Source organism: Marmota marmota, unplaced genomic scaffold (assembly GCF_001458135.2).
Source record: "Marmota marmota marmota unplaced genomic scaffold, marMar, whole genome shotgun sequence".
NCBI lineage: Eukaryota > Metazoa > Chordata > Mammalia > Rodentia > Sciuridae > Marmota > Marmota marmota.
In genome coordinates, this window is record NW_026000068.1 from 23189042 (window position 1) to 23200166 (window position 11125).

General features: G+C 33.3%; 1 protein-coding gene across 1 annotated transcript in view; it reads right to left on the minus strand.

Annotated features, from left to right (window-relative positions):
- Positions 1-1506: 1506 nt before the first annotated feature.
- The window catches only part of Asb17 (ankyrin repeat and SOCS box containing 17), a 13160-nt gene continuing 3541 nt past the window's right edge, over positions 1507-11125 (minus strand). The window contains exons 2-3 of the mRNA XM_015490575.1: positions 4010-4289; positions 1507-1790 (exon numbers count right to left, since the gene is read on the minus strand). Coding sequence (XP_015346061.1) covers positions 1584-1790; positions 4010-4289 — 487 coding nt within the window. The 3' untranslated portion in view covers positions 1507-1583. The remainder of the gene's footprint in view (positions 1791-4009; positions 4290-11125) is intronic.

The following is an 11125-nucleotide window of genomic DNA, read 5'->3' on the forward strand; positions in this document are numbered from 1 at the left end:
ACTACAAAATATTACCCTGGCTTTGTCCCTAACTTTAATCCACCAACCACAGACCTACATTCTTTCCCTATAGTTTTTGTTTTGTTTTGTTTTGTTTTTGCTTTCCAGAATTCCTAGTGGATACCTGCATAGAGTATATAACCCTGAGATTTGCCCCTGTTGTTATGCCTTTCTATTGTTGGCTGACAAGGGTTACTTTGAATGTGCTTTAGTTTAAGCATTCATTCTTGGAAGGACATTTGGCTTTCCAGCTTTCGTTAATTATAAATAAAGTTACTATACATCTTCCTGTACTGATTTTTGTGGGAGTATACATTTTCATTTACCTAAATTAAATAGGAAGAAACTCTCTGACCTATGGTAAGTTTATGTTTAACTTCATAAGGAGATACCAAATTGTTTTCCAGAATGGCTGTTATTTTTTGCATTCCCATCAGCCATATATAAGCATTCTAGTTGCTCCTCATGCTTACTAGTATATGGTATTGTTAGAGCTCTTACTCAAAATTTAGTTATTCTTATAGCTGTGTATTGAGCAACACTTTGTTGGAAATTTAAAGTTATTCTGGTAATTCGTTATCCAGCAGTGATGTTTTATTTCCCTTTTTTAAAAATTATTTTTAGCTTCTTTTAGCCTACTCTCTGACAGCACATTTCTAAATCTGTCCCTTCAAGCAAAAGCTTTTAGAATACTGTCTTACTGTTAGAAAGCCACAAAGGAAATCTAATTCAATAAATATTTACTAAAGACCAGTCAACACGTTAGATGTTGGAAATACAAAAGATATGACATCTAACTTTAAGAACCCCAGAAGTAGTAAAGAGAAAAAACAGATACATTTGGATATATGTGGTAAGTACAATAATGTAATATATTACAGTAATATAATATTGTTACAAAGAATATTATTTCTGTGGCTCAAAGGGAGTTTAAAGAATAAAATATGTCTAACATTCAGGAAGGAACAGGCATTTTAGATAGCAGGATCAGCAATATGTAGAAACAAGGGCATGAAACAATAAGCATTTTATAAATGTTTTTGTTGTTGAGCAGTGGGAAAGGGGTGGTGGTGATGATAGTGGTGGGTGTACACCATGATTATATTTACATTTTAATAATATAACGTGATTGGTAGTATAAATGATTTTAAGATGAGATTGAAACAAGAGTCAGAGATCAGTTTAAGAGAATATTTCAGTAGAATTGATGAGGGTTAAAAGTAGAAACAATGTTTGTGTGAGGTAAAGAGACTGGAGAGGGTAGAATGACTGGTGAGGGATAAAAGACATTTACTTCAAAGAAAAAAGAAATTTAGTGACTGAACCAAATTTAGTGACTGATCTGATTTTTTAGTTAGAAGTTATTATGTGTTGAATATTGTCCCCCCCAAAAAATATATGTTGATGTTCTAACCCTCAGAACCTCAACATGTGACTGTATTTGGACATAGAATAACTGCAAAGGTAAATAAAGTCCTTGTATATAATGAACCTCAAAAAAACTTTCATGAAGTTAATAATTTATTAACTTCAAAGCGGCACAATGGTGAGCATCTTTAAAGGACTTAGGATAAAGATGCATATTAGCTTTCTAAATTCAGGTAGCTCTGTAGACAAACAGGAATTACGAGTGAAAATATTCCATTTGGGAGCATATTGTTGGTTAGTAGTTGAGTCCTGATGGTTATTCTGCAAAGATGTAATAGTTCACATGGATCTTTGTATCTTGTTGAAGGAATGTATTCCAACCAATTTGAAATAACTGGATGTCTTCCTAAGCTCAGTTGTGTCTGAAATAAGGGAAAAGTTTTTGTCATGTTAATCATTGGATTAGTCCAAATTTTTAGCAGTTTTATTTTTTTTACTCAAATTCAGAAAAAAATGCTAAATTTATTTAACTCTTATAGCCTTTTCAAAAATATTTTCACCCAAGGCAGGTATTTTTTTTCCCATTTTATTACTAACAATGATAAAGTTTAAATAGTGTTTGTAAGAATACATACCAAATTGTTTACCACTATGGCTAAGTAAATTTTTAATTTTATATGATCATACTTATATTTTATCAGTTTATTGTTAATGTGGCCATATATTAGTGGGTGTAAAGATTTTCAATGCTTAGGACCTATTTCAGAGATTGATTCTATGGGTCTAAAGCTGGACACAGACAATGTAAATCCTAGAAGTTGTTCCCTGGTGGTTCCAGCCACTGTAGAGTAAAAATTAACACATAGAAGGCTTACTAGAGGCTTCTCCAAATTAAAAAAATAATTAAGTTTTTTTGAAGGTATCTCTTTAAAAATATAATTCTAGAGGTCAAAATGTTAATAGATTGACTTGGTATTCCTGTATTACAAATGTATTTCCTAGTAAAACCTATACTCTTCAGGCTCCATGACACTTTCAATTATTTAACTATATTAGATACATACACATTCATTATTTATTCAATCATTAGTTACTTAAAGAATATCTAATATATCCTCAGCATTGTGATAGGCATTTGGGATAATTGCTAGGGAATATAAATGAGACACAGTTTTTGTGCTAAGACCCATGGTGTAGACATCGAGATATCTAAACATTTACTTACAATAAAATATATGTGCTATGATGGGGAACCTACTTGGAAGTGTTCTTTTTCAAGCAATTTAATCCTTTATCTTCTTACACAGTGCTATTTTAACTTATTCAACTGCAATTGATTGGAAATTCTTTGCCACTCAGGTGGGTAATTTTGGTCAACTTACTCTATCCTAGTATTTTCTTCCTGTAGTGATACCTCAGTAATAGCATTCATGGAATTGGTTGAAAATTGATACGTTCTGGAATAATTGTGCAGAACTAACACTGAACAAGGACAAGCAAGTTGCTGAAAATGCAAAAAAAAAGTTATTTTTGCTTTAAAAGTGGGTTGCCAAAATAATTTGACCTACTTGTTTTCCTTACAGTTGGCAAAGGCATTGCTATTTACTGTTGAGTCACTAAGAAAAAAAAATACAGCAGAGTTATATCTCTATTAGTTTATTTCTGGAGTGGGAGAATTGTTCATTCTTTTATTTAAAGAGTGGGAGAACTGTTCATTCCTTAGTAATTTGGTTTAAGTTTATAGGAATAACTTTAAAAGGCATTTCTTTCTACTAGTGGGCATGGTACAATTTGATTCTAGAACTTGCTGTTCATTTTGAAGGGTGAAAATTTTCTATATAGATGGTCAATTTTTTTTCTCTAAGCCTGGTTTATTTTGAAAACCTTAGAAGAAGATCTTTACCACTTCTGAGATATATATTATTAGAACAAATATTTTAAGCCTTTATGTCTTTATAATGATTAGAAGTGTTTGGAATTTTGAATGGAAAAAAAATATGTTTCTTAGTATGTGATTTTATTTGTAAAGAGAAATGCAACTTTCATTTCTAAATATCTTATTGGAAAAGAGGTCTGCAAAATGTTTAATCTACTTTGCTTTTTGTTTGTTTGTTTGTTTTGACACAGAGATTGAACCAAGGGGTGCTTAACAACTGAGCTACATCCCAGAACTTTTATTTTTTATTTTGAGATAGGGTCTTGCTAAGGTGCTTAGGGCCTCACTAAGTTGCTGAGAACTGGCTTTGAACTTGCAAACCTCTTGCCTCAGCCTTCTGAGCCTGGGACTATAGGTATGTGCCGCTATGCCCTGCTCTATTTTGCTTTTAAGAGACAGAAATCTTAATAAACACAGCGGCTTATGTTAATAATATTTAATAATATACAACTATATAGTAACACTAAATAAACTGTAAATTTAACTTTTAAAATTCTTCCATATTGAGGAAATCAAAATTATAAAGTAAAGGACTAATTTTTAGCTAATTTGGATTTTGCCTCTAATTTTTAATTAATAAGCATATGATTAATTTGTCACAGGATATAATCTGTAGGTTAAAATTAACTTTTTAATTTTACCACCGCAGTTTTATCTTAAAATTCATCATCAGTAGAAAAACCCAGAGAACAATATTTTACTTACCTCTATTTCCCTGATTGAAATGGTGGAAAGCACTCTGGAACATAACACTAAACATGTTTTGGCATCTTCCTCAATGTCAATCAATTCATGATCAACCATTATTCTCACTCTTGAAGGATATAGCAATATTGTTAAGACAATATTGAGAGGGTTTTTTTCTCTTTCTAGGATTCCATATTGCAGGAGTATTTTTAAGATGTTAGACTGTCTTGTCTGAGCTACATAGCGTAGAGGTGTGATGCCACTTAGTGGGCTTGGACAGTATACTGGTGTGAAAGTTCTGTGAGTCAAACAAACAAAAACTTTATTGAATACAGAATTAAGAAATCCTTTGAATAGTAATAGAAAAATAATAGCATTATTTTAAATATTGTCTTAACTTTTAAAGTCTACCTTTATATATAAAGTGTAATTTACATTTACATTAGTATGCCTTATGAAGAGTTTTTCATTGTGTAAGTCTAGACCAAACTGAAGGATAAAAGAAAACTCCTACCAAACATCTGAAGTCCCCTTTACACTTGAAGAAAGGTAAGCAAAAAAGATTTATAGTGTGTGGAAAGGGGTTACTTGTAGTCACAGCCATTCTGTGTTTCTCATTTGAGAAAGCCATAGTGATTAGAAACATAGTATAAAACTCGTGAAGCTCTGGAAAAAATCTAAAAAGGAAAATTATTTTTTACAATTTTACTTTTGTTAACAGAATTATGGAACCATTTGGTATCTTTTTGTTTGATTTTGTTCTTGATCATGTGTCACATATGAGCTTGAATTGAGATTGAAGATTAGGTGAAAAAGGAGTAAGTATAGCTATCTTAATTCTATTTTTTCATTTTCATAAAATTAGAATGAGCTTAAAAATGTAAATTAGGATGAGAGCTATATCAGGTTCCTTAGGGCAGAATTTTATTTTTCTTCAGAAGTAAAGTTTTGATTCCTCTAAAATCTTTTTTCCTGGAGTGCTGCATGATGGCTACACTTGAAAAATTTTCCTCTCTTCTGACAGAATGGAACTTTTTTTCCTAATGTTATGCAGTGTTTGTAATTGTTTCATTTAGTAGACTTTGGTGCTTACTATTGAGTTGGTTGGTGTAAATGTAGAGTAAACATGGTGGTGGTGTTTTTGATCACATGGAAATCTATATTAACAGGTCAAATTTGGCCAAGTAACATGGCTTTTAAGACCACGGAAAGGGAAATTTGGTTAATGATCCTTTCCTTTGGGATTATCTTGGCTGACCTAATAAAATACTAATATACACTGCACAATAGCATACAAGTATAAATATTGGTATGAGACAACTAGGCAGAGCAAGGAAAGGAAGCTTTAAGATTGTGTATATTTAATTAAGATGGAAGGCAGCATGATATAACAGTATACAGTGGAGTTTCTCCTAACTGTGTGATCTTGGGTAAATCATTCTCTTTGTCTCAATTTCTTCATGCATTTATGTACTAATTTGCTTATTCTTTTGTTAATTGATTTGTTTAACACTAGCTTGTGCAGAATGTACTGAGAAGTAGCTATATAGAGATTAAAGATGCAGTCCCTGATTATTTTGGTCTAATAAAGAACAGACAAGTAATTCAACACAGTAAATATAAGGTAATAATTGCTGCAATAGAAGTAAGCTTGAGGTAATGTAGAAGTACTGAGAAGTGGCACTTGACTCTACTTAGAACAGTCACTTCCTGTAGGTTATCCAGGAACTTAGACTGGCTTTGGGGATTGTTATACAAGACTAGCTACATAAAATAAATGTTTTGTTTTAGATATATTGTTTTCAAATTATTTTTATCTGAAGAATTCTACAAAACTCAGAAAAAGGAGTATCTCTGGTTGAAGTGGATTTGAAGGTGCTAGAGCCCTCCCCACTGTTAGTTCCCTGGTTAGGAACTTCAAAAATTATTGTTAGAAAATCATTAAACTAACTAGCTTATCTCCAAAGCTTCACTGAGCTCTGAAATGTCAGAATTTTGTAATTGAAAAAAAATAGTATGTTGCAGTGCAAAGTAGCATTTTAGAAGTCAAAAGGTGAATCTTTGCCACTAGCACAGTGTGTGTGTGTGTGTGTGTGTGTGTGTGTGTATTTATCCTCATTCTCTACTGAAATATCTTGAGGTGAATATTTTCATATCATCTTTTTCACAGATACTTTTAATATGTAACCAAAATTGAACTCTTAAACTACTTCTTTTGTGTTATCGATCATTGATATTCTGTTTTCCAAACTACCATTGTATTTAGCTCTTTCACATTTCTTTGCTTTGTATATGTTCTCTTATTTTTTCAATGCTAAGTCTAGTTCATTTTAGAAGACCCTGTCCAAAAAATTCTTTCATGATATCTTCTTTGAATACTCTGAACTTTATCTTATTCTTGGCATTTTGAGCATACCTCACTTAAGTTCTTATTATTTTGGAAAACTTATTTAAATGCCTTTAAGCTTTCATTTTTATCATCTTACAAAATAAATGGCTGAGCAAAATTATCTGTAAAAAATCAAAGCTCCAAAAAGACAGAAATTTTGTGGTTTTTATCCACTATTGTATCTCTAAGTGCCTAAAATAATACTGGGCATATATAATATAGGCACTCAAATATTTTTAATTGGAATTTGTCTTTAATCTTCACAAGATTTTTGGTGATATACAATCATTTAAACTTACCAAAGCCAATAAAATTTATTCATCTTGCTACTTCTTAAGAAAGCTAAGTTGCCTTAACTTTATAGTATTGGAATTCAGGAGACTTGAGGAACAAAATAAACCTTAAGTGGTCATTTTTAAGATTTGAGATACTAGTGGATTTAAATAAATTAAAATTGTGATTACCTTTAGAAATATTAAATGAATATTGCAAAATGTTGAAAATATAACTAAAACTCAAATAAGTTTAAAATGAAATTAAAAAGTCTAATCAGTATCCAAATGATATATGATTAATCATCATATTTAAAGAGAATGGTACTATAAACCAAAAGTTGCTTAATCTGTAGTGACAGTTAAGTATAATAGTATTTATATGGATAAAGTAAGGCAAGCAAAGCAAAATTCAGTTTTAAAATGTAAGGTTAATGAACTGAACCCTCTGTATCTGAAAACCTGTCATATATGCTTATGAACTGGTGTTAGGGTCTGTAAACAAGTCAAGATGGCGCCTGGCAAAATGCCAGAGGGAGTGGTTTGTGAAGTAACGCCAGGGAGCCATTAAGTGTGGAGATTCCTTATTGGTTGACTGCTGTATCTAGTTTATGTTAATTAAGATAAGCTGTGTGGAATGTATATATACCCCTCCTGTCCTACAATAAATGGCTCCCACTCCTGCTGTATCAATGTACACAAGTTGTTCGTCACCCCCCCGTTANCACAAGTTGTTCGTCCCCCCCCACCCCCCGTTATTTTGCTGCAGCCGGACTGCCGCAAACTGGATCATAATATTTCCATATAGACATGCAAAGGATGATTCCGTTTTGTAGCTATAATTATTTCTAATTTTTTTCTAACCATTCTCCTTTGGTTTCTAGCTGACAAAACTTAGTAGATGCTTCTCCATATAATTTTATCTCTGTGGTATTTAACACAGAGGTTCTTGAATCCATGTTTCCCTTTTCTTCAGACTATTGTCTCACTGTTCCCCATCTATCTCTTTGGCTATTCCTTCTCAACTCCCCTGCACAGTCTCCTTTCCTTCTGCCTCATCATCTAAATAATATATGGCCTTTTGAGCAATTTTAATTTGATTCAGGAAATTTCATACATGACCACAATTTCAACTACTGTCTACTCATGTATTTCAACAAATATTTAATGTATACTATGTGCTAGGCACTGCTTTAGGTGCTTTGGATACATCAGTGAATAAAATAAAAACTCTGTTGTCTTGCTTATGTTATAGTAAACCATTACTGACAATACAGGATGTATACAGCAAACAAATTTTATATGTTAGGAGGTGCTAAATTCTGTGGAAAATAGAAAAAGTAGCACAGAATAAGAAGTATGGATATACTGGGAAGTGTATTGAGGGCATTTTCCATTTTTACATTGGATGCTAAAAGAGGTCCTTACTAAAAGATGACATCTGAACAAAGACTAGAAAGGGATAAGGTGCCCTTTAGATATTTAAGGGCCCTAAGGCAGGAGAGTGTACCTGGAGTGGGGAAGAAGGGAGCCAAGTGTGGTTGAAAGGTTGAAAAGGGCAAAGAAGGGTAGGATATGAGATTAGAGGAAATGAGATACCACACTGAAATGAACCTTACAGATTATTATAAGAACTTCACCTTTTACTCTAAATGGAATGGATAAGCCATTGGAGAGTTTGGTTAGAAGTGTAGCATGACTGGCACTTTGTTGAGAACTTGCTATAGGACAAAAGGAATAAAACAACTTAGCTTGGAACAGGGTGACAACAGTGGAGGTGGCTCTATTCCATAAATTGAAAACAGAAGCAGCAAATTTCCTAACAGAGTAGATGTGGGATTTAATAGAAAGACATCAGGGATGACACTATAGAGCTAGCCATGTACTGTACATCTCTACCTGGATATATCCCTTAGGCAATGCAAACTCCTACACCTAAAACTGAGTTTTCAGATTCCTTGTAATGTCTAGAGAGGCTTGTGGTCATGTGTGGTAAGTTAAATGATGACAAAAGGAACTTTGCACATGTGATTAGGAAAAGGATCTTGAGATGGAAATTATCCAGGTAATTGCAAGGGTCCTTACAAGAAGTTTTGGAGAATGATTGCAGGAGAGTCAATGAAGGATATATGATGACCCTACCATGCTGCTGAAGTCATGCTGGCTTTGAAGATGGAGGAAGAGGCTGTGAGCCAAGAAATGTAGGTGGGCTTTTGAAGATGATAAAGGTAAGAGAACTGATCTGCTTTAGAGCCTCCAGAAGTAGTCAGACCTTCTGAAATTTTCATTTTAGTTCCATAAGACTCGTTTTGGACTTCTGCCTCCCAGAACTATAAATTCATGTTGTTTTCGGCCATTAAGTTTGTGCCTTTAAAAAACCCCAAAAACAGCAGCAACAGGAAATTAATGCAATCATCAACAAGTCTGAACTTTTAGAAATCAAAGACTAACTTTTCCCTGATTCTTCACTTCTAATAATATACTATTCTGTTTTAAAATTTCTCTTTTTCTCTGTCTGCTGCTGCTTCAGTTTATTATTATGACTTAACTGGACAGTTGTGATACAGAAGTGTGGTAAAGGTTGGGGAGGAAGGTGGTAGAGCAGAATTATTTCTCCCTCTTTTCATTCTATAATTTTGACCTTCATTGCCTGGGTATCCCTATGATATCATTTAAATCCCTCTATATGGCCTATAAAAGCCCCTGAAGCTTTCATTCAAGGCTTAGTCTTTAGCCACTTCTGATTCTCATCTCACTTTCTAGCTATTACTGAACTGCCTGAAGTCATTGGAGACAACATATTGTGGTGTTTCCCTTAGTTTTAGTTGCCTTCCCTCTGCCTACATTACATTTTGTTTTCAAGGGGAAAAAAGGGAAAATTTTTGTCTTTTAAAAATCAATTGAATGCATCCCTTTTTCTAGAGACTTTCTCTGATACACACTCTTTCTCAGTAGTATTAACAATTTCCTTCTCTGCTTTATCTGTAGAAGCTTGTATTTTGGCACTTAGAGTGTAATTATAATTTTTTTCCCATTTATGCCTCACTATTATGTAAGCTTTCCAAAATCAGAAAAATGACTACCTTTGTCTTTATATCTCCAACAAGTTGCATGTAGCTTGACACTTAGAAAATGCTTAATAAATGATTATTGTTACTTTAAATGAATGACATCATTTCCCTTTAGCCACTTATAATCTGTTGCACTGTGGCATTAGAATGTTTGTTGCTGGTTTGTTGTAAAAATGAACAAATTCCTTTTTTCCCCATTAATTCTATCTCCTCTACCCCAGGGACTTTGTAAATGTAGTATAGAAGTTTTGAATATGGGTAATAATGAGCTGTTCATTATTATAATAGTGATATTATCAAATTAGAGTGTACACAACAGAGAGTGACCAAAGAATGATTCTGCTGTAAAAATAAACAGATAGTAGGGAATTAAAGTAATTGTTTTGAGGATATAATAGCTGTGTTCAAATATTTGAGAGGTTTCCATGTAGAAGAAAGAGTATGCTGTTTTTTAAAGCTAGAAAGGCATATTAGAGAAAGGGAAGCAGATTTCAGCACACTGTGAGAAAGAAGGATCAAATAAATCTATCAAAATTCACTTTTTCATGCAACAAAATCTTGGTTGAGCACTTGCTCAATATGTGGCATAGTTCTAGGCACTGAGGATTCAGTGATGCAGTAGTCAAAGTTCCTGTTCTCGTAGAGCTTACGTTTTATTAATGGTAGAATGAGAGCAAACAAATCAATGAAAGAAACACAGATAGCAAATACACAGTGATTGGTGCTGTGCAGAGAATGGAAATAAAATGCTCTAATAATGATTAACTTCTTTAGAATAGGTGATTAAGGAAATTCTCTCTGTGGAAATATTATTTATTTATACTGAGACCTAACTGTTAAGAAGAAGTTAGTTATGGGAATGTCTGAGTGAAGAGATTTTTCAGGTGAAGGGAGCAGTTATAAGGCCTCAAGGGCAGGAATGAACTTTAAGATGTTCAAGAAGGGTCTGTGGGGTTCAATGATAGTGATCAAATATAGAGAATAACATGAGACTAGATTTGAAGGAAATATTGAGGGCCATTCATGTAGGATTTTATAAAAAGGGGTATTGTTTGATACCATTTGTAGTGGGAAAACTTTGGAGGATTTTGAATATGGGTAATAATGAGCTAATTTACGTTTTAAAAAGGTCACTCAAATGTCCAAGTCAAGAATAGATTATAGGAGGACATACAGTCAATCAACAAGTACATGAAAAAATGCTCACCATCTCTAGCTGTCAGAGAAATGCAAATCAAAACCACCCTAAGATACCATCTCACTCCAGTAAGATTGGCAGCCATTATGAAGTCAAACAACAACAAGTGCTGACGAGGATGTGGGGAAAAGGGTACACTTGTACATTGCTGGTGGGACTGCAGATTGGTGCAGCCAATTTGGAAAGCAGTATGGAGATTTCTTG